General features: G+C 47.9%; 1 protein-coding gene across 3 annotated transcripts in view; it reads left to right on the top strand.

Moving 5' to 3' along the window:
• Positions 1-19,139, top strand: part of TCF20 (transcription factor 20) — a 112,040-nt gene extending 92,901 nt beyond the window's left edge. The window contains exons 3-6 of one of the 3 annotated variants that reach the window (XM_026448416.1): positions 89-182; positions 8,972-9,021; positions 10,176-10,270; positions 17,807-19,139. In XM_026448416.1, the coding sequence (XP_026304201.1) occupies positions 89-182; positions 8,972-9,021; positions 10,176-10,226 (195 nt within the window). In that variant the 3' untranslated portion in view covers positions 10,227-10,270; positions 17,807-19,139. Of the gene's footprint in view, positions 1-88; positions 183-8,971; positions 9,022-10,142; positions 10,271-17,806 lie in introns of all 3 variants that reach the window. The other 2 variants (XM_026448415.1, XM_026448417.1) reach the window with 2 other exon arrangements.
• Positions 19,140-23,333: the final 4,194 nt, after the last annotated feature.

Below are 23,333 nucleotides of genomic sequence, written 5' to 3'. Positions count from 1 at the left end.
TGAGGTCTAACAGATGGGGACCAGGGAAGGCCTGGAGGAGAGGGCCAAATCTGGGATACTGACATGCCTGACTTTTCCTTCCTTTCAGAAATGTTCCCACTGCCAGGAGGCAGGCGCCACCTTGGGCTGCTACAACAAAGGCTGCTCCTTCCGATACCATTACCCGTGTGCCATTGATGCAGGTAAGAGACCACAGACCCCTGTCCAGAGCGTCCAAAGGGTTAGGACATACAGTTTGATTCTCTCCGTTTCTTTTGTTTGTTGGTTTGTTTGTCACTTCATAAAAAATTCCTACCCATTAGTAGCACTTACCTCCCTTCCCCTCCCTCCAGTCCCTGGCAACCACTATTCTGTTTTCTTTTTTAAATTTTTATGTTTTTTTTTTTTTTTCCTTTAAGCTCTGTTGGACCCAATCCTTTCTGTCTCTGTGGACTTTGCTGTATATTTGGGTTACTTCCACTTTTTGACTATTATGAATAATGCTGCTGTAGAACATTTACATGCAAGCATTTGTGTGAACATGTTTTCAGTTCTCTTGGGTGTATACCTGGGAGGAATTGCTGGATCATGTGGTAACTCTGTTTAACCTTTTAAGGAATTGTCAGACTGTTTTCCAAAGTGGCTGCCCCGGTTTACATTCTCACCAGCAGTGCATGAGGGTTCTCCTTTCCCAGCTCCTCCCTGACACTTGACTTCATGTGTGTGTGTATTTTTTGTTGTTTTTCTTTTTTAATTGTAGCCAGCCCAGTGGGTATGAAATGTTATTTCATTGTGGTTTTTATTTGTATTTCCTTGATGGCTAATGATGTTGAGCATTTGTTCATGTGCTTATTGGTCATTTGTACATCTTCTTTGGAGAAATAGCTATTCACATCCTTTGCCCATTGTGAAATTGGAGTATTTATCTTTTTAATGTCAAGTTTTAAGAATTATTTGTAGGCCGGGCGCAGTGGCTCACGCCTGTAATCCCAACACTTTGGGAGGCTGAGGCGGGCAGATCATGAGGTCAGGAGTTCAAGACCAGCCTGGCCAACATTGTGAAACCCCATCTCTACTAAAAATACAAAAATTAGCCAGGTATGGTGGCACACACCTGTAGTCCCAGCTACTCAGGAGGCTGAGGCAGGAAAATCGCTTGAACCCAGGAGGCAGAGGTTACGGGATCGTGCCACTGCACTCCAGCCTGGGCAACAAAGCAAGGCTCCGTCTCAAAAAAAAAAAAAAAAAAAAAAAAAAAAATTTGTAATTCTGCATATGTGGTTTGCAAATATTTTCTTCCATTCTCTGAGTTGTCTTTTTACTTTTCTTCCTTGATAGCATCATAGAGGCAGTTCACTATTGGACATCAACTGGGTGTCCTACAGTTTAGCTCAGTTCTGATACCAAGCAGAGTTAGTGCAGCCCATAGAGGTTAAGGGCTCAGTCCCACAAGACTGCTCCCCACTTCAAATGCCAACCTCAAGCCCTGTGTTATGACCTGACCTGTGTTTCTGAATGATCAGCTTTAAACTAGGTTTTCCAGGACCCCTTCACTGGGTTTGATTAATATTTAACGTGGCTTACAGAATTCACAGAAACACTTCACTTGTGTTTACTCGTTATGAAGGATGCAGATGAACAGCCAGATGAAAGAAACATAGGGCCAAATGCGGGAAGGGGCATGGAGCGTCCATGCTCTCTCCAGGGGCACCACCCCCGAGGCACCTTCATATACTCAGCAGTCCAGAAGCCCTCTCAATCCAGTAGTTCATGGATTTTTTGGAGGCTTCATCATGTAGGCATAATCAATTATTAACTCAGTCTTCACCCCCTCTCTGCTTCCTGGAGTGGGGTGAGTAGAGCTAAAAGTTCCAAGATGCTAATCACAGCTTAGTCTCTCTGGTGCCCAGCCCCCTTCCAGGAGCCACCAAGAGTTGCCTCATTAGAATGAAAGGTGCTCCTATCCAGGAAATTCCAAGGGGTTAGGAGCTCCATGTCAGGAACCAAGATCAAAAACCAAATATTAGAAGAAAAGATGCTCCTAGCACCCCTAATTGTTCAGGAATTTACATGGGTTTTAGGAGGTCTGTGCCAGGAATCAGGGATGAAGACTAAAATATGTATTTCTTACTCTAAATCACAGTATTACAAAGAGTGTTGTATTTTGTTTGTTGAGATGATAGGGGGATGTTTTGCAATGTGTTAACTGTTGAAAGAAGGGAAACATTTTGTTAAAGAAGTGCCATCCAGTGAGTGATGCAGAAGACTTGAGTTTTGACTTAGAGTTTCAATAACCTGGGAAAATCACCTTTCTTACTCTAGACTTTTAGTCCCTTTAGTGGGTGTTTTCCCCAGTTACTTTTTTGGTGGCAGGGTGAGTGTTAATTTCAAATTTATTAAGTTTTTTGCTTTTTTTTTGAGATGAAGTTTCGCTCTTGTCGCCCAGGCTAGAGTGCAATGGCATGATCTCAGCCCACTGCAACCTCTACCTCCCAGATTCAAGTGATTCTCCTGCCTCAGCCTCCTGAGTAGCTGGGACTACAGGCGTGCGCCACCATGCCTGGCAAATTTTTGTATTTTTAGTAGAGACGGGGTTTTGCCGTGTTGGCCAGGCTGGTTTCAAACTCCTGACCTCAGGTGATCCACCTGCCTCAGCTTCCCAAAGTGCTGGGATTACAGACGTGAGTCACCGCGCCCAGCCTTTTTTACTTTTTTTAATGGACATTAATTGTAGATATGGGGTGCTCAGTAATGTTTCTATATATATATATATATAATGATCAGACCTAGGTAATTAGCATATCCATCATCTCAAATGTCATGTCTGTGTTGGAACATGTGGTATCTTCTGGTCATTTGAAACTATACAATATATTGTTGTTAACTGTGGTCATCCTACAGTGATACAGAATACTAGAACTTATTTCTCCCATCTAGATGTAATTTTGTATTCTTTAACAAATCTCTACTTATCGCTTCCTTTCCCTTTCCTAGCCTCTAGTATCCTCTGTTCTACTTTTTAATACTTCCGTAAGGTCAGCTTTTTAAATTTCCACGTGAGCAAGAACATGCAGCTTTTAGCTTTCTGTGCCTGGCTTATTTCACTTGACATAATGTCCTCTAGTTACTTTTTGAGCATTAGATGTGTCTAAGACCATCACCCAGGCAGCCCCCATAATGCCTGTGGTCACGTTTGAGGAAAAGTGGCGAGAGAAGGCTGCAGGTAGCACGGTGCTTGTCATCTGCATGCCCCTTCTCTGTGCTTCCCCAGGAGAGAAACAGGGCTGTCCACGGAGGCAGCCACACTGTCCATAGGAGGTGGGGTTTGATTTGAATTTGATGGGAAGGGGAAGAGGGCGTGGCTGACTACATAATAGGAACAGGCATGAGGCATAACACACATAGAGCAGGGCCAACAGACTTGGATCAGGTCTCAGAAATCATCCTGCCCACCCTTCCTTCCAGCGCATCAGTTACTTGCAGCCCCTGACTTTTGTTTAAGCATGTCTCCCTTCGTTTCACATCCTTCTCCTTGCCCTTACCTTTTCCTTCCCTCTTTTCTCTCCAAGCTTCTGTAGGAGAAACAGTTAAAAAGAACAAGAGAGGTAGAGAAGATAACGCTGATGCCAGTTAGATTCTTATAAAAGTGTGTATTCACACATACACGTGGACAGTGGCTCACGCCTGTAATGCCAACACTTTGGGAGGCCAAGGTGGGCGGATCACGAGGTCAGGAGATCGAGATCAGCCTGGCCAACATGGTGAAACCCTGTCACTACTAAAATATGAAAAATTAGCCGGGTGTGGTGGCGCATGCCTATAGTCCCAGCTACTTGGGAGGCTGAGGCACAGGGAAATTGCTTGAACCCAGGAGGCGGAGAGGTCGTAGTGAGCTGAGATCGCGCCACTGCACTCCAGCCTGGCAACAGAGTGAGACTCCATCTCCAAAAAAAAAAAAAAAAAGAGCTAACCAGTTAACGAGGTATGGTTGTTCACACCTGTAGTCTCAGCTAATCGGGAGGCCAAGGCTAGAGAATCGCTTGAGGCCAGGAGTTCAAGTTCAGCCTGGATAACATAGCAAGAACAGGTCTGTTCAAATAAAAAAAAGTTTTTAAAAGAGCCAAACAGTTGCCTTTTCTCATTTTCATGACCCCTAGTTACATCAGAATATTGTGTTTTATTCCCTGTAGACTAGTGGCTAGGAAAGGGAGATAGTAATACAAAGTTTTCTGTTTCTAGTTGAAGAAAATGGCTTTTTTTCCCCCTTTATTAGCTGAGGGCTTGTGAGTAAATGGTATCTGTCATTTTCTGTTTTGGGGCCCATCTTGGTAGCCTGCCTAGTTAAGCTGGTAGCATCTCTATTTAACAGAAGTTGGTGGCCAAGTGTCCAGCGAGACAGAGGGTTCTGGGTTGGGAGGAGTGAGGCTAAGGTTGTCGATCTCTGGCTTTGCTGCCTCTGCTGCTGTGCACTTTGCTCCTTCATGTGGAGAGCTGGGACCAGAGGCAGTTTCATGAGATGGCCATGTCTTAGTCATTGTGGTCTTTTTGATGACCCAAGTCACAGTGACCCAGAGTTCTGCACTGCTCTGTGGGGATGGATGCTTGTATTATTCCACACAGTCTTCTTTTAAATTGGCTCTCTGTGTATGATGTAACTTTGTATCCAGGAAACAAGTTTATTGATTGACTTTTCTTTCTAATCATAACAAAAATAAGTCCTTGGTTTGAGAATCCCTAACCTCCCTATGGAGTAAGAAGCAGTTTAACATTTTCATCTCTGCCTTGCTGTCAACCACCCAGATCTTTAAAGAGCTGTTGATGTCTCAGGGAAAACTTTTATTACTGGGATGTCTCCATAGAAACAGAATCTCTGTTTCATGATCTGTGACTCCTGCCACCTTCCCCCTAACCTGATGTTGACCCTGCATTCCTGACATCATGGTCAGCTGTTTTGTGTTGCTTGTTATGTCATAGGCACAGGATTTGGCTCCAGGTGGGGGTTACAGTAATAAGAGCATGAGCTCTGTTTTTGGTTTTGTTTTGTTTTGTTTTTTAATTAATGTATTTAATGCAATGAACCACAACAATTAGAAGAGAAAAAAAGGCTGTGGTAGCTCATTAATAATTCCACTGTGCGTAAAGAACCTTGTGTGGAGGTTTTTTTTCTTCTACTCTCATGAAAAAACACAGCTGGGAATTCTACTTTCTGTAGCTCTCCTTGCAGTAGCATTTTAAAGCTGCTATCTCTGCTGCAGGCTTTGATCTTGCTAGTGTGGTCAGAGCCCTGGATGGGTTGTTAAAAAATGCTGGTAGTCTGACTCCTCCCCAAGGGATAGCTGTCTGCATCACAGAAGCCAGTCCCAGTGCCAGAAGCCCCATATTTCCCTCCTTATGGCCCAGGAGCCTGAGCCTACCCTTCAGCAAGGCAGGATAGAGCTGGCAGGCCCCTGTGTCCCAAGCCCTGCAATGTGCCAACATAAGGAATAACAGTAACACTGGGGTAGAGTGTAGGTAAATTGGAGTCTGTGTCTGGTACCCAACAGATCCAAAGGGCATTAGACCCTTCTTGTTTTTCCCACTTCCCTCCTTGAGCCCACCATCCTCAGCCTGGAAGCATGTGGATGCATGTGGGTATCTGAAGCTTCACAGAGCTTATAATGAGGAGATCAGTAAATCCACCCTGCCTTTGAGCTTAAAGAGAGAAATGAAAGTGATCTTCTCTTCTAGGGGGTTGATGTTTGTGTCTGCAAGCCATCTTGTTGAGTAGGCCTCCTTGTGGGTCTTTTAGAGCTTGGATGTTAATCTCACAAGCTGTTTACTTTGACTTCACTATGCAGAAGTGCTGCCTGGGCCCTCTGGACAGTGTAGGATGGTGCCTGGGCCTTGAAGAACACAGACTGAGAGACCTTGACTGGCTGGCCATCTAGGTGCAGTTGCCTGTTCAGAATCCTCAGAAGAGGTTTTACTACACTGTTGCTCTTCACTCATCCCTCCCAGCAGGGACTGGTCAGAGGAGAAGCTCCCCTGTGCCCCCAAGTTTCTGAGCTGTCTAGCTGTGGTTCTGGCCCCTGCCAGGAACAGGAATTGCGCTTCATGATGGCTTGTGGACACGTATGAGAACAGAGTAGGACATTGTCTGCACAGTGTTCCTGCATGGGAGGCCTTGTCAGAGATGGACACTGCCTCAGGCAGATTACTGTAGGAGACTTCGTTTCCAGATGTATCTGGCATTAGTTTCAAGTTGTCTTTAGTGTGCACTCATAGTGTCTTACTCTTTTCTGCTTCTAACTCAGAGGGAACACATTTCCTAACATGAGGCGTGTTTTATTAATGGTCCATCACAGCTGGTCACTGTTCCGTGGCCATGAGGGAACTGAGCCACCTGTGCCTTTCTGATGGCACCGTTTGCTGCTTGTGTGGTCCCCATCCTCATTTGTATAAACCCCTGTGGCATAAGCATGGCAAGCCCCACGTGTGCTGTACTGTTTCTGTTTGGCCCAAACTAGAGACTGAGCCAGCATAGTGCTTGCTGCCAGAGCCCAGGTAAGAAGAGAGCATGTCCCCTGAGCTCCAGTTGTCTGGCTCCTGCTGTTTATAAACTCTCTGGCAGATTGGAGCAGCAGGAGTCTTGGTCACACTATGTACTTGTGGGTTTTAAATTAACACATTTCATTTATTGCCTTGCTAGTTGCTTGCTGCGGGAGGGGCTTGGAGGTTAGTGGTAAGTTGCTGAGTTTTTGGGCCCACAGAGCCAAGAAAGCTGCCGCCAGTCTCTTAGATATTCACGGGCTCCAACGAAAGACAGGCTGTGATGTTCCAGGTCTGGCCAAATATAAAAGGGTCTTTTTGATTTGTTTTAGGATACTGGGACCTGAAAAGTTTTCATGTGTATGTTCGTTGCTTATTACTATTGCACTTAATCTGCGGGCACACAGACTGCTAGTCTGGATCTCAGCTTAAATTTAACAAGGTTAAGTACCATGGCTGTCTCCTGCCATGGTGCCTGGGAGCTCTCTGAGAATGTGTTATCAATATTTATTAACATTCTGCCACCGCGTTTTGCACCAGTGATCTGGCTGTTGGTCTCCAGGAGCTGTGGTGTGCAGAGTGAACTCATTAATTAGATTTCCTTGCACTACCCTTGTGCGAGAGCTCAACTCACCTGGAGGCAGATGTGTCCTTGCTGCCATCCAGGATGCTGTCATCATGTTACAAGTTGGAATGAATCATTTTTCCTCCAAGGATTAAAAGCATCCTCATGGGATTTTACCTTCCTCTGAAGCATTTAGTGTGGATTATGTGATTTGTGTTGGAGGCTTCTGTGTCTCCGTGGGTCATAGGGCAAAGGTGACAGTGGGGCTCTTGGGCCTGGCCACCTTTCTGTCTCAGACACCTGGGCTTTCTCTGTACAGAGAAGAAAAGGCGCTTCCAGATTTTAAAGTGTTTTTACAAGGAAGCTTTGGCTTGAGCCTGGGAAATGGGGTTAGCCTAGAATCAGGGATTTTTAAAATAGCATTTATTGGTGATATCATGGGAATATAGAAAAGATAAAATTTAAATCAGCTGTATCTTATTACCCAAAGAGAATTATTGTTACATATTCGTAGATTTCCTTTCGGTCTTTTTTTTTTTTTGAGACGGAGTCTCGCTCTGTCACCAGGCTAGAGTGCAGTGGTGTGATCTCGGCTCACTGCAACCTCTGACTCCCTGGTTCAAGTGATTCTCCTGCCTCAGCCTCCCGAGTAGCTGGCATTACAGGCACGTGCCACCACACCCAGCTAATTTTTGGTTTTTTTTTTTTTTTCTTTTTTGAGACGGAGTCTCGCTCTGTCGCCCAGGCTGGAGTGCAGTGGCCAGATCTCAGCTCACTGCAAGCCCCGCCTCCCGGGTTGACGCCATTCTCCTGCCTCAGCCTCCCGAGTAGCTGGGACTACAGGCGCCCGCCACCTCGCCCGGCTCGTTTTTTGTATTTTTTTAGTAGAGACGGGGTTTCACTGTGTTAGCCAGGATGGTCTCGATCTCCTGACCTCATGATCCGCCCATGTCGGCCTCCCAAAGTGCTGGGATTACAGGCTTGAGCCACCGCGCCCGGCCAATTTTTGGTATTTTTAATAGAGACAGGGTTTCACCATGTTGGCCAGGCTGATCTTGATCTCCTGACCTTGTGATCCGCCCGCCTCAGCCTCCCAAAGTGCTGGGATTGATTACAGGTGTGAGCCACCACGCCAGCCTTTTTTTTTTTTTTTTTTTTGAGACAGTCTCACTCTGTCGCCCAGGCTGGAGTGCAGTGGTGCGATCTCGGCTCACTGCAAGCTCCACCTCCCGGGTTCACGCCATTCTCCTGCCTCAGCCTCCCAAGTAGCTGGGACTACAGGCGCCCGCCACCTCGCCTGGCTAATTTTTTATATTTTTAGTAGAGTCGGGGTTTCACTGTGTTAGCCAGGATGGTCTTGATCTCCTGACTTTGTGATCTGCCTGCCTCGGCCTCCCAAAATGCTGGGATTACAGGCGTGAGCCACTGCGCCTGGCCTTTTTTTTTTTTTTTTTTTCTAAAATAATAACAGGATCTCACTGTGTTGCCCAAGCTGGTCTTGACTCTTGGACTCAAGTGATCTTTCTGCCTTGGCCTCCCAAAGTGCTGGGATTATAGGTGTGAGCCACCATGCCCAGCCTCAAGCCTTTTTTTAATGTATAGAAACATTTTAATAAAATTAGCACATTTATACATTTGTATATCCTGGTTTTTTCAAGCAATTTTGTTTCATGAGTGTTTTCCATACCATTAACTCTTTTAAAATGTTAATTTTTAAGTGACCAATATCCATCATGTTAAGGTATTACAGCTTACTTGGGGTGTCTCTAATGTTTTCCTATTAGAAGTAAGTGTAGGGACCTCCTAGTTTTATGTCTGACCCTGTCAATCCCAGCCAGTATGACCACACATACGTCCAGCTGTGAAGTCTCTACCTGACTGTCCCCTTCTGTCTTCCAGATTGTTTGCTACATGAGGAGAACTTCTCGGTGAGGTGCCCTAAGCACAAGGTGAGTCAGAGGCCCCAAGAGCTACTGGCAGGGATGGGATCAAGGGTGGCTTCTCCTGAAAGATCTGAAGACCAGATGGTGGGCCTCGCCCACGCCTGTCCTCACCTGTGCCTCTGAGTGCCACTCCACTCCTGGCCCTGGGAAGGTGGAGGGGCATGATGCTGAAGGGAGACCCGTGGCATGGGGACCAGCACTCGGAGTAGTATGAGATCCCAGGAGAAATGTGTTTTGGGGGAGTTGGTGTTTGTCTATTCATTAAGAGAGGCGAGAATATCTAACTTGACCAAGCCACTGATTTCCACTTGAGGTGAATAGAACCCCAGTTCACAGGTTGGAGTTTGGTAAGTCCGGTTCTAGACCTTGAGGCCTGTGCAAAGGCATCTTCCCAGACTAGAAGTCAAGCTCACCCCACGGCTCTGGGGAAGCTCACAGTCTCTTCCAGGTTGTGCTTCTGTAGAAGCAGCCTGATGCTCAGTGGAATGGGCTGCCTCGGCTCCACTTCCCAGTTTATTTAGGAGGTGGTCTCGTGGTCGCTTCCTTTAGGAAAGGGTGGGAGGTGGGGGTGAATGGCCTGTTTGTGGATACCACATATGTGTATGGGAAGGGTGTATACGGAGAAGGAACCCCAAGAAAGGAGCAGAACGGAGACCACTGCCACCTGATGTTTCCTGCAGGGGCTGCACCGTGTCTCTGGCTGAGGTCACACTGACACCTGGTGGTCACTGGTCACTCACAGTCTTAAATCTAGTAGGGCCGAAAGTACTAGGAGGAGGTTGTCCAGAGAGGTCTGCCCTCAAAATGCTCCTGAAAGATGCTTGCTCATGCTTTTCTTTAAAAATTATGTCCAGGGAGGGGTGGTCACAGGATCTTATATTCTCTTTATTTTTACTTAATTTGCATGTTATTTTTAGAACTCCCCTTTTTAAGGGTTACATTTTGCCTCAGAAAACCCTGTCTGAATGTCTCCTGTTTGTCGGTCAGGACTGACTCTGCCTTTTCTTTCCTTTTCCGTGTGCCACTCCTGTCCTCCCTCTGCCCTCCCTGATTTCCGCACTGTCCTCCCTGATTTCCGCACTGTCCTCTCCCACCTGTCTGTCTCCTCTTGGTTTTGCCTGTGTCAGCCTCCCCTTCCGTGCCCTCTCCCCCCCTTGCAGAACAAGACCGCGAAAGGCAGCCTCAGCACAGAGCAGTCGGAGCGGGGGTGAGGGGGGCAGTGTGCTCGTGGGAATGGAAAGGACAGCAAGCACAGGTGAGTCGGAGTCACTGGGCTCCCTGCACCCTGCCCGGCTCCCAGCGGGCCTTGTTGCCTCTGCCCTCCTGCTCGCTCCATGCTCTGCCACCAGCATTTCATCCTATGGATGACACCACCAGGTGGATGCAGTGTTCTTCCATTGGTTACTTAGCTCCCCAGAATATCTGTGGAAAGGAGTGGGTCCTTCTAAACTGTCCACTGCTGATGGGGTGCAGGATGACTGTTGCTGAAGGCAGCCCTTCAGGGCACAGCTAGCCAGGGGTGGCCTTGTGAGTAGACACAACAGGTTTTTAGGTCTCTTCCTCGGGCAGGGCACCTCTTGCCAGTAGCCCCTGCTCTTTCTCCCATCTCAGAAAGGGTTCCACTCAAAGGTCTCCTCTTTTTAATTTGCTCCATTACTGTAAAGCTTATGGTGTGTTGTCCTTTGAAAACAACAGAACTCTTGGGTTTTGTTATTCGAAATCTTTTTTTTCCAGTACTTTGAAGGATTCCTTTTTGCAGAAGTACAAAGGAAAAAAATCGTCAAAGATAGTAGACTCTAGCATCTGATTTAATTTTACTCTTAAAAATCTTGAGGCTGAGTGTGGAGCTTCTACCTATAATGCCAACACTTTGGGAGGCTGAGGCAGGAGGATCGCCTAAGCTCAGGAGTTCAAGACCAGCCTGGGCAACAGTGAGACCCTGTCTGTACATTTTAAAAAATATTAACCATGCATGGTGGTGCATGCCTTTAGTCCCATCTACTCAGGAGGCTGAGCTGGGAGGATTGCTTGATCAAACCTGGAGGTTGAGGCTGCAGTGAGCCATGATCGTGCCGCTGCATTCCAGCTGGGCCACAGTGAGACCCTGTCTCAAAAAAAAAAAAAAAAAAAAAAATTATTGTGATTGAGTTGTGCTTGTTGTGAGTTTGTGTGGGATTGTGGTCATGGCCCTCAGCAGGCATCTGTGAAAACAGGATGATAGGACTTGGGTCTCTAGAAGCTGCAGGCCTCTGAGCTCCATGTTGCTCCTTCACCCTCCCTTCCTCACTGAGGCATGAGGGGAAATAGGTTGTAAAGAAAAGAAAAACAAAAATATACCTTGTGGCACTTACTGCTACAGGATGGGGCAGGAGGACTAGTTGTCTCAGAAATATTCATTGAGGCGTCATTTCTCTCAAATGGGAGGACTTCTGTGTCAGCCTCAGGAGTTTGACCCACGCAGCTACGCTAGACCTGTCCCTTCCAGCACCACCAGGTACCTGACCACCTTCTGGAACATGCCCTCCCCCTTGTTACCACTACTAATTTCCGGAGAAGGCCCCTGGGCTGCCGCACCATTTGAGAAGTCAGGTGCTAAGTGCCTTCTTGATAGAACATTGAGTGTAGTGCCTTTCCTCTTTACTCTTCCAGGGAGTAGGGCTGTCAGTGGAGGGATCAGAGCAAAGTTGGGGGAGGTGGGTGGAAGCCATTCCATGTGTTCCTGGGTCAGAGGAATCAAATGAGCAAATGAAGCCTCTTGGCCTTGGAGTACATTGCCACCATCAGCGAGTGACTGCTGGTTTTCCAGAACCTGCTGGGCAGCACTGCCTGCCTGCCCTTGCTCGTTTTCCTGGGATTAGCCCTCAGGGAAAGGCAGCCATTGCATTGGGTGGTTTTGAAAGGACTGTTTTGTGTTGGCCCTCCTGCACGTCCCTATACTCCTGAGGGTGCCACTGTGCCTTCCCATTGTCGCCCCTCTGCCAGCACAGGCCCAGATGGTTAGAGTCAAGTTCTGTAGGGGACCATGATGGTTGTATTCCTGGAATGTGTCCTAAAAGACCTGGTTAAGGAAAGAGCTTAAGTGTTTTTTGTTTTTATTCTGGAATTGCATCTGTGTTAGAAAAAGAAGGTTTGGGCCCTGGGTCTGGGAGACAAATCTCTTGGGGATTTTGTTCATCATCTGTTCCTCTCTAGTAATTCTTGGGCCTTCCTTCCTAGCTGACAGGGCCCTTGACTCTTTTTTTTTTTTTTTTTTTTTGAGATGGATTCTCGCTATGTCGCCCAGGCTGAATTGCATTGACACAATCTCAGCTCGCTGCAGTCTCCATCTCTGGGGTTCAGGCAGTTCTCCCACCTCAGCCTCCCGAGTAGCTGGGACTACAGGCGTGCACCACCCCGCCCAGCTAATTTTTATATTTTTTGTAGAGACGGGGTTTCACCCAGACTGGCCTTGAACTCCTCACATCAAGTGATCTGCCCGCCTTGGCCTCCCAAAGTGCTGGGATTACAGGTGTGAGCCACCGTGCCGGGCCAACTCTTCAACAGAACATTGAGCTTTATCCTTCTGGGTTGAAGCACAGTGATGAAGTGGCCTCACCCATTGTAGAGAGTCGTCTCAGGTCCATTGAAGTTGAACCATTCAGCTCTTGGAGGGAGAGGATGGACGCACTGCATCCAGTCCTGTCCATCTGAAATGTTTTTTATGTGCTGTTCCCACAAGGCAGATACCTTTTCCTGGTTTCCCAGTTCAGCAGAGTGACATTGAGGGTGGTCACCGTCCTTCATTTGTGGTGGAAGCCCTGGTGACTGGGGATGGAATCACACCTCTTACTAAAGGAGGGCTCATCTTGGGCCCCATGCTGGGGACAGAGAGCTGCCATTATTGGGTGCCCTGACAAGGCAGGGGACCGACAGCGGATGTGCATGTGTGTCTGCCTCCTGGTGCGCCATGTTCTGAGAAAGTGGTTTGATAGGTACTGTGTGACTAAAGTCAGACCACTCCATGTCTCTGTGCTTCAGTTTCTTCTGTAAAAACAGGAATAGCAGTGCCAACCTTGTGAGATTCCCCTGGGAAATGTCTTTAAGTGCCAGCACAGCACACTGGCTCTCAGCCTGTTGGTCTGCCATGCCTAGCTGTGGGTTTCTCATGGGAGTTGGAAAGGTCAAGGCAGCAGATTGAACCCTGTAGCTGTCTCTTATAGCAAAAAATACCCAAGACTTGGGGTTAAAAGATGCTGCCCCTGCCTCCCAGCATGTGATGTACCTTCTACCTGACCCTCGCCAGGAGTGCAGGGGGGAAAAGTCCTTCCACAGGCCTGTGGTTGCCCACTGTCTCCTTGTGCCAAGCTGGATTGTCTTGCTGGCTTGTGTCATTGGTTGGCAGAGCTTTTGACATTGGATAGGCCCAGCTCTTCCTCCTGTCGTGAATTAAACAAGGAGGCCCCAGCTTCCCCTAACAGGCCCTGTGGTCCAGCACATGGGAACCTATAACCTTGATCAGGGCTAATGCTGCATCCTGGGTGCTACGTACCCTGCAAAGAACAGCCATGGATGGAAGCTGAGCAAGACGGGGCATGGGGAGTGGTGCCCCTGCCCCTGGAACTGGATGTCACACAGCCCATTTGTGTATGAATGAATGTCACATTCTAGATTCCCTTTTTCCCAGACTGGTCCAGAGTTGGTCCAGGATTACACCTCCAGAGGAGAGCCCGAGTCTGTACACTTTCTTTCCCCACCAGCACCAGCCCAGGCATTGCGGCTCCTATAGTGCCTGCCTCCCTGCCACTGCTCAGTAGCCAAGTGCAGTCTTCATTAGGCCTCCCTCCAGTCCTTTCTCTTCTCTACATCAGAGATTCTTGTCATCTTCCAAATAAAGTCCAAACGTCTCACCTTGCCTCCAGAGCCCTGTGGAAGTCTCACGTGACTCTCCAGGCCCCTGGCCTCCTCTACCTCCTCAAGGGGCAGGCTGCCTCCGTCTGGGCTTCTGCACACACAGTTTCTTGTGCTGGAAACAAGTTAGCTCCCCGTCTTCATGTTGAAAACAGGCTCCATCTCCTGAGTCCCAGCTTAAATGCTGCTTCCTCAGAGAAGCCTTTCCCTTTCTAAATCCTTGTCTCCATTGCCCCTCTCCTCACTTTCAGCTGTCCTAGCATCACCACAATTTCAGATCGTTTACTTGTTTACTACCTGTCTCTCCACTAGAATGTAAGCTCCACGTGGGCAGGGACCACATCTGTCAAAGCCTAGCCCAGAGCGGGGCATGTAACTATGCTAGTGCCAGGTGAGTCTGTGTTAAAGAAATGAGTGCATCCCAGGCCAGGCGCGGTGGCTCACACCTGTAATCCCAGCACTTTGGGAGGCCAAGGCAGGCAGATGGTCAGGGGACGGAGACCATCCTGGCTAACAATACAAAAACACAAAAAATTAAAATGCAAAAATACTAAAAATACTAAAAGCCGGTTGTGGTAGCAGGCACCTGTAGTCCCAGCTACTCGGGAGGCTGAGGCAGGAGAATGGCGTGAACCTGGGAGGTGGAGCTTGCAGTGAGCCTAGATCGCACCACTGCACTCCAGCCTGTGTGGCAGAGCAAGACTCCATCTCAAAAAAAGAAAAAAATAAAAAAGAAATTAGTGTCATCCTAGAGAAGAAAGGGCTCTTGGACCCTGACCATCAGTGCCCTAAATCAGTATAGATTCAGAATTAGGTTTCTCTTCACATCCTTCCTCTCTAGTCAGAATTAATGTCTATTTTAGAAATGAGGAAATGGGCTCTGGGTGAATCCTGGCCAGAGTGAGTGGTGTTGAGATGATGAGTTTTTTTTTTTTTTTTTTTTTTTTTTTGAGACGGAGTCTCGCTCTATCGCCCAGGCTGGAGTGCAGTGGCCGGATCTCAGCTCACTGCAAGCTCTGCCTCCCGGGTTCCCGCCATTCTCCTGCCTCAGCCTCCCAAGTAGCTGGGACTACAGGCGCCCGCCACCTCGCCCGGCTAGTTTTTTGTATTTTTAGTAGAGACGGGGTTTCACGGTGTTAGCCAGGATGGTCTCGATCTCCTGACCTCGTGATCCACCCGTCTCGGCCTCCCAAAGTGCTGGGATTACAGGCTTGAGCCACCGCGCCCGGCGAGATGATGAGTTTTTGCTGCAGTTGGGAAAGGCAGGCTTGGAGTCTGATATGGAAGGACATGAGGACGGCGTCCCAGGTTCAGGCCACAGATGAGGCCAAAGGGGAGCAGAAAGGACAGTGTGAACGAGAAGGGAATGAGGGAGAGAACAAGTGAGAGAGCCTGGGAAGGTGTTGGCCCAAGACGAAACCCTGGATGCTGGCGGCTGAGCAGCACTATGACGTTCTTTAAAAGAGAATTGACAGTCTTCAACATAGGGGCGGCAGGTCACTCCTGCTGCTCAGGCCAGCTGGCACCATGGCTGCTCCCAGGCTCACTGTCTGGGGTCCAGTCATCTCTCAGCCACACCCCATGCCCTAGGACATGCAGCTCCTAGGACCCAGTCAGGAAAGCCCCAGTCCCACCTCTGGCCATGTCGCTTTGGGCTACACCTGTCGCCTTCCTGAGCTTCAGCTCTCTTGAAGATGGGGGTCAGGCAGGTCCACGTCACTGTGAACTAATATCTGTAAAGCTTCTAGCCCAGGGCCTTTCTAGAATTTTCTAGAAAATTCTCTAGTGCTTAGAGAATTTTCCTTCCTAATTTCCCTACTGAAGGAACAATTTTTTTTGAAGTAACTCTTGAAAAGTTAGGGTCCCATTACATTCAGGATATCATGTGTTTGGGCTGGTCTAGTTGTCAGACCTAGGGAACACTCCCTGTTGGGAAGGCTGTGAAGGGCAGAGCCCCAGGCTGCAGGTGCTGAAAAACTACTGCTGCCTGGGCCACCATGCACCCCAGGGAGGGGCCCACAGGTAGCAGCTCACAGAGTCGACTGGCCAGGCAGACCCTGGCTGCTGACGTGTGCTTCATTTTTCAGTGGGGAGCTGGTGTGGGGTCCTGTTCTTCTGAGTAATGAGCAAGATTGGGGTGCAGGCCCAAGACTGCTGTGTACTTGTAAAGAGGGCAAACCCTGCCCTGTCCCCTCCATGAGCAGAGCCTGGCAGGGTACGTGTGGGCATTGACCTTGATTCCCACGGGCATCCCGCAACCCCAACAAGATGACACCCTTCTGTGTTCCTGCAGGTAGGTGCCCATTAGCTCAGCTGCTGGCCTGCATTCCCAAGGCTTGCCTTTACTTGCGTGTGGTGATGTTGTGCCGTGGCCTCTGTGGAGTGTGTTCCTCCTCATTGTTGTTACCTGCCAGGTGGTCAGGAACTTCCTTGGGCAAGAGCATGTGCATGTACGTGCTTGGGAACAGCTCAATCTTAGCTCCTGCAGGCCCCAGCCTTGTTAGCAGTTCTGTGTGTGTAAACTTTATGGAAGCAGAAAGGGCTGGTGACACCTGGGTTCCTGGGGTTTATTTGTAAGGGGAGGGCACCAAATTGGGCTTGAGGAAGCAGTTAGTTGAGCCCCAGTGACAGTCTTAAGCACAGTGATTGGCAGATAGCAAGTGAAGGAGGGGCGAGGCTGCCATCACTTCTGGCTTCTGGTGAAATTTTACTGGACTAATTTCCTTGGAAACTGCTGTTTCTCTTTGAGACTTTTCCATATAGGATGGCCCATGAAGCATTCCACAGGGACCTTTGGTATAATCCATCTGTCCTATGTAGGCCATCAGAATCCCCTTCTGCACCTGGGCTAGAAGAGGAGAGAAGCCCCCCAGCCTGGGGATGGGAGACCTAGGGTTCTCAGGCTCCTGAGAGGTCGAGAGGATTAACATAGTCCAGCTCTGTCTGAGCCTCAGAAATCCTGCCCTCCCTGTTAGAGGCCATGGGAAGAGCATTCTTTTTAAGCATGAAGAACTGACTGTGGGCCAGGCCTAGTGGCTCACGCCTGTAATCCCAGCACTTTAGGAGGCCGAGGTGGGCAGATCACCACCCTGAACAACATGGTGAAACCACATCTCTCCTAAAAATACAAAAATTAGCCAGGTGTGGTGGCGTGCACCTGTGATCCCAGCTATTCGGGAGACTGAGGCACAAGAATCACTTGAACCCAGGAGGCGGAGGCTGCAGTGAGCCAAGATTGTACCACTGCACTCCAGTCTGGGCAACAGAGCAAGATTCTGTCTCAAAAAACAAAAAACTTTGTCATTAGCTGAGGATGGTGGCGTGTACCTGGTAGTACCAGCTACTTGGAAGGCTGAGGTGGGAGGATTGCTTGAGCACAGGTCAAGGCTGCAGGGAGCCAAGGCGACAGAGTGAGATTTTGTCTCAAAAACAACTAGCTGTATCGACTAGAGGCAACTGTGCAACTCTCCTAAGAGGCTGGACTTCGAGAAAGTTCTTCCACAGATTGACCAGGTACTGTAGGTTTCAGTCACAGCTGGGGTCCGACACTGGCAAAACCCCACCAGCTGCCCCACAATTGGGGGCTTGCCCTGAGGTCAGGGAGTTCTCTGCTGTCCTGGTTCCTTTATGCACTAGGAAGGCAGACATACCCTGAGGAGCCCTCAAAGTCCGGCCCCAGCACCCCCACTAGGTCATTGCTGCCTTTAATCACATTCCAGATCCAAAGCCACACAGTGGCCCTGTCATTGTGTCTCGGGTGTGTCCCACACCAGCAGCACATGTACAGAGGGGTCTGAGTGCAGGCTCCCTACTGAAAGCTCCCAGGGGTACCATGGAACAGCGGCTGTTGGTGGTGGACCCTGTGGAGGCTCCTGGCCTTCAGTGTCTGTCCCTTGTCTTCCAGGTGAGACTGTGGAGATGAGAAGGTGGTGGACACTCGTGATGGAATGGAAATCGTCCTACCGTGCAGCCACACCCTGCCCCGCCCCGCCCCGCGTGCCTGCCCATGCCAGCACTTCCTTCCTAAGTTCTCACATCACACTCAAACTGGTGACACCACAGGAAAGAAAGACCCAAGACGTTGGAATGGCTGTTTCCATGGACACAATCTCCATAGTGACAATGTGGGGGGAGGGGGGAGGGGTGGGATGATGGGGAAAGGGTGGGGGGAATTAAAAGGGAGGGATAAAAAATATATATATATAAATCTATTTTTAGTCTGGAAAGACTTTGTTTAAATGAAAGGTGCGCTATCCCTTTTGATTCTATTTTAAAATTATCTAGTTAAAGATCTCCAAATTTGTTCTGATGACAAGTGAAATTTAAATGTGAAATTGAACTGAACAAACCCTCATCTCATAAAGGACGGGGTGTGCGTGGCTTTGATCTTTAGCCTGTCTCACACCAGTTCAGAAAACACTAGACCCAGGATTGAAAAAGCAGACAAACCACACCAGAACCATCCTTTTGTCATTAATTTGTCTCAAAGTGGGAAGGTTTTAGGGGGAGGGGGAAATATAGGGACGGTCCATGTTTTCAAGAGCAGGGGAATGATGCTTAAACACAAAAATAATTTTTTTTCATTTCCTGAAACACTATTTATTTATTTTTTTTTAAACTTTTTCTTTTTGGGGGTGAAATTGGCAGATGTCTGAGGTCATTGCTGTGTCCTGGGTCACTGTGGCTGGTGAGGACCCTAAGTGTACACAGCAGAAGCAAAATCGAGGGATGACCCTCCTCTGGGGCCCCCTGTCCTCAGCACATTCCAGGCAGCTGTGCCCTGACCCACAGGTACCCGTGGGGATGAGAGGAGGCCCAGGCCTGTGCTGCCAGAGCCGGCAGTGTGAGCTGTAGGCAGGGACGGGGAGGGACTGTCGCTGTGATCAGAGTGGGTTAAGCTGACCAGGAACACCCATTTAGCCCCTTTTTCTTTTTGCTTTCATTTTTATAAAGGAAAAGAGGACCTGTCAGATAGGCAGCCCCATGCTACGTGATTCTTTATGTTGTGTTGTGTTGTTTTGTTTTGTAAATTGTATAATTTTTAAATATCTGAGTTTTAAAAAAAGAAAAAAGTACAAAAAAATCTTGTTATGGCCTTAAGAAGGGGTTAGTGCATCTTTCAGGGGTCACTCTGCCATGGGGATAAAATAGCTGTTTCACAAACAGTTTTATTTAAAAAAACAAAAAACAAAAAAAATCAAAAAATCAAAAAAATAATAAACTTCATTTTAACCTTGTTTCCTTCTTTTGTTTAATTTAAAGTGAATGCGTCTCTTCCTTCTCCCATTCTAACCCCCAAAGGGTAGCTCTGGTCCTCCAGAGGAGGCCATGATCAGATCCGGTCTGTCCCATTCCTAGCCTGTCAATGGCCACGCAATTGGGAAGCAAACAAAATTCAGGGTTCTTCCGCCACTCCTCTGGGCAGGTAGAGTGTGGCCAGTGTATGGGGACAGTCAGATTTATTCAAGTTGATATGAGGACATGTTTCCAATCAACATTAAGGGTTATAAAAAAATAATGGAATGTTAATGGACTTTTTTAGAGAGTAGAAATACTGGAAGGAATGTTGTGAAGTAGAAATAAGCAATTATAAATGAGTTCTGTGTTCATCAATTTAGGGCAGCAGAAATGGCAGATTCATTGTGTTTTAATGGCTACATGAAGCAGTCCATTTCTCATTTCACTCTGCCAGGATGGAGGTGTGGGTGGATGCATTGTGTCGGCCATAGGACCAAGCTTGGGCAGCTGAACGGGACCTGCATAGAAATGGTGGCTTTTTTTAGCTAGTTGCATTCTCATTCTGGTCTTGGCATTAATACAGTTGAAATGGATAGATTTCAGGTGTCAAGGGCTAAACCACAAAACTTGAAAAATACGTATCTTGAGGAAAATATTTTCCTGACAGCAAATGTTTGTCATTTTGCCTTTTATTCTTTTGTCCCCTTTTGACTGGCTTGAGTGGAGTACTTGTGATTATTCTACGTCTTTCCTTAAATTGACTTCAGAAATGACCTTTACTGGGGAGTGGCAGTGATACGCGCATGCCTCCTGACTGGTTTCTGCCTTCTGCAGTTCGCCTCAACTGCTCAAGTGCCTTTTAGTTCCTTCATTGTTTGTCTTAATTGATTTTGTTAAAGCAGTTTTATGTTCACAGCAGGATTCAGCTGAAGGTAGAGTTCCCATATAACCCCTTACCCCCCATATGCATACCTTCCCCTCTATCAACATCCCATCTAGAGTGGCACATTTGTTACAACTGATGGATACATTGTTATCACCCAAAGTCCATAGTTTATACTAGGGGCCACTCCTGGTGGTGAAATGTATGAAGACCTGGATCTGGCAGGGCGTGGTGGCTCATGCCTATAATCCCAGCATTTTGGGAGGCTCAGGTGGGCAGATCAAGGCTTGAGTTCGAGAACAGCCTGGGCAACATGGCGATACCCCATCTCTACATAAAAATACAAAAATTAGCAAGGCGTGATGGTGCACGCCTGTAGTCTCAGCTATTTGGGAGGCTGAGATGGGAGAATCGCTTGAGCCCAGGAGGTCGAGGCTACAGTGAGCCGTGATTGCGCCACCACACTCCAGCCTGGGCGACAGCAAAATCCTGTCTCAAAAAAAAAAGACGTGGACCCACCATTTTCCAGAGTAGTTTCACTGCCCCAGGGATCCTCTGTCCCACTGTTCATTCCTCCTTCCCCCCAGTCCCTCACCACTGAGCCTTTTTCCAAAGTTATGCCTTATATAGTAGGTAGCCTCTTTAGATTGGCTTCATCCACTTAGTAATGTGCATTTAAGGTTCGACCATGTCTTTTCATGACTTGATAGCTTGTTTCTTTTTAGTGATAAATAATTCCATTGGCTGTACCACAGTTTATCCATTCACCTGCTGAAGAACATCTTGGTGGCTTTCAAGTTCTGACAAAGATGAAGCTGCTGTAAACATCCCTTTGCAGGTTTTTGTGTGGGCATAAGGTCTCAACTCCTTTGGGTAAGTACAGGAAGCACAATTGGCGGATTGTATGGTAAGAGTATGTCTAGTTTTGTAAGAAATTGCCAAACTGTCTGGATCACCTGAGGTCCGGAGTTTGAGACCAGCCTGGCCAACATGGTGAAACCCTGTCTCTACTAAAAATACAAAAATCAGCCGGACATGGTGGTTGATGCCTGCCGTCCCAGCTACTCAGGAGGCTGAGGTGGGAGGATCGCTTGAACCTAGGAGGCAGAGGTTCCAGTGAGCTGAGATCACGCCACTGCACTCCTAGCCTGGGTAACAGAGTGACTGAGACTCGGACTCAAAAAAAAAAAAAAAAAATTGAAGAATGGAAAAGAAATTGCCCAACTGTCTTCCAAAGTGTCTGTACCATTTTGTACTCCCACCAGCAATGAATGAGAATTCCTGATGGTCCACATCCTTGCCAGCATTTGGTGGTGTCAGTGTTCTGGATTTAAGCCATTCTAACAGGTGTGTACGTGGCCATTTATTTTTTGAATAACTTTAAAAGTTTTTAAATTGTGGCTAAAAAAATTTACCATCATAACAGTTACGGTACAGTTCAGTGGTGTTAAGTGTGTTCACATTGTTGTGCAACCAATCTTCAGAACTTTCTCATTTTATGAAACTGAAACTTTACCCATTAAACTGCCTCCCTGCAGACCCATCCTGCCCCTGGAGCTTTCCATCTCTGTTTCTAGGGGACAGGCAGCCCTCAGTACCCACAGGCTTCACATCCACAAACTCAGCCATACATCGGAGATACTTGGAAAAAAAAGTATAACAACTAAAAATACAAATAAGAGCAGTACAGTATAGCAGCTATTTACGTAGTATTTACACTGTATCAGGTATTATAAATAATCTAAAGATGACTTAAAGTATACAGGAGCATATGCATAGGTATACTATGCAATTTTACATAAGGAACCTGAGCATCCTTGGATTTCGGTATTTACCAGGGATCCTGGCACCAGTCCCCTCCAGGATACCCACAGACAACTATTCCACTGCCCGTAGTCCCACCCCCTTGCAGCTGTGGAAACTCAAGAGGTGCCGCTCTGAGGGCAGACCCTGCCACTCAGCACTCGGGGATGAGTCAGACCCAACAGAAACCTGTCCCATGGGAGGAGCTGGGAATTGGAGGGTCCCTCCCAGTGGCATTGCTGTGCCTGGCAGGGGGACGGGCAAGAACAAGCAAAATGTTCAACTTTACTACCCTTCCAGTGCAGTCCCTTCCTGGCTCTGCACCAGCTGGCATTGCAGCATCCTAACTAGTCTCTAGAATTCTCACAATGATGTTTTGGTTCCTATAGCTTTGTTAACCCTGAGCTGTCTAGGAGAAGGAGCCCGGAGTTTCCTAGTCTACAACTTGCTGATGTATTTTCACACCATCTCACTTGGCAATGTCCAGAGGGCCTGCCAGGGCACAGTGCACTTTTCACTGTGACACAAGCAGTTCCAGTGTTCAGGGAAGGCAGTTTGGATCTGTTCCCTAAAAATAATAAATCCCAGAAACTTCTATACTGACCATTAATAGAATGTAATGTCTAAACAGTATAGAGTAGTAGCTCAGCATACACTTTGGACGTGGACTCTAACACCGCTCTGTGACTTGAACCTTGTTATGTGATCTCTGAACCTCGGTCTCTATGCCTTGGGGACCATAAAACCACCTCCTTAGGGGGCTGTGGGAGGATTAATGAGCTGGAGCACACACAGTGTGACCAGCAGTTTCTGGCACATAAGTGCCCTATCAGTGGAAGCCACAGGTGCACAATGATTGGAAAAGGCCATAGGCATCATTATTGAAGGTTTTCCTCATGCTGCCCGTATCTTGAATTACAGGCCTCTGGCTGGTAAAGAGGGCACTCGGGAGGACACTGCCTACGTTGCAGGCACGCCTGTCCCTGCCGTTCATACCCCCATCATGATGACTGCTTGAGCGGGGGGTCTGACACCTCAAAAGGCCAAGAGTGCATACAGGTAATGTATAAAGGGCCACCAGTCCCTGCACCTTGATTCTCTCACAGTCCGTGGTAGAAGGGTGCTGCCACGTAGGACAGGAACATTCATTCAGTTGAGGCCAGTTTGGGAGGCCACAAGCCAGATCTGAGAAGTCCCCAGATGGACATGGGTCTTGCTCTCTGTCAGTTGAGTGGCCTCAAAACTTCTGTTGGGCCAGGTGGCTCATGCCTCTAATCCCAACACTTTGGGAGACCAACACAGGAGGATCACTTGAAGCCAGGAGTTCAAGACCAGAGTGGGCAACATAGTGAGAACCCATCTCAACAAAAACAATTAGCCAAGCATAATGGTGTGCACCTGTAGTTCCAGCTACTCGGGAGGCGAAAATAGCAGGATCTCTTGACTGAACACAGGAGTTTGAGGCTGCAGTGAGCTTTGATCACACCTCTGCACGCCAGCGTGGGCA

This window comes from Piliocolobus tephrosceles, chromosome 19 (assembly GCF_002776525.5).
Source record: "Piliocolobus tephrosceles isolate RC106 chromosome 19, ASM277652v3, whole genome shotgun sequence".
Taxonomy (NCBI): domain Eukaryota; kingdom Metazoa; phylum Chordata; class Mammalia; order Primates; family Cercopithecidae; genus Piliocolobus; species Piliocolobus tephrosceles.
This window is presented reverse-complemented; position numbering and strand designations above follow the sequence as displayed.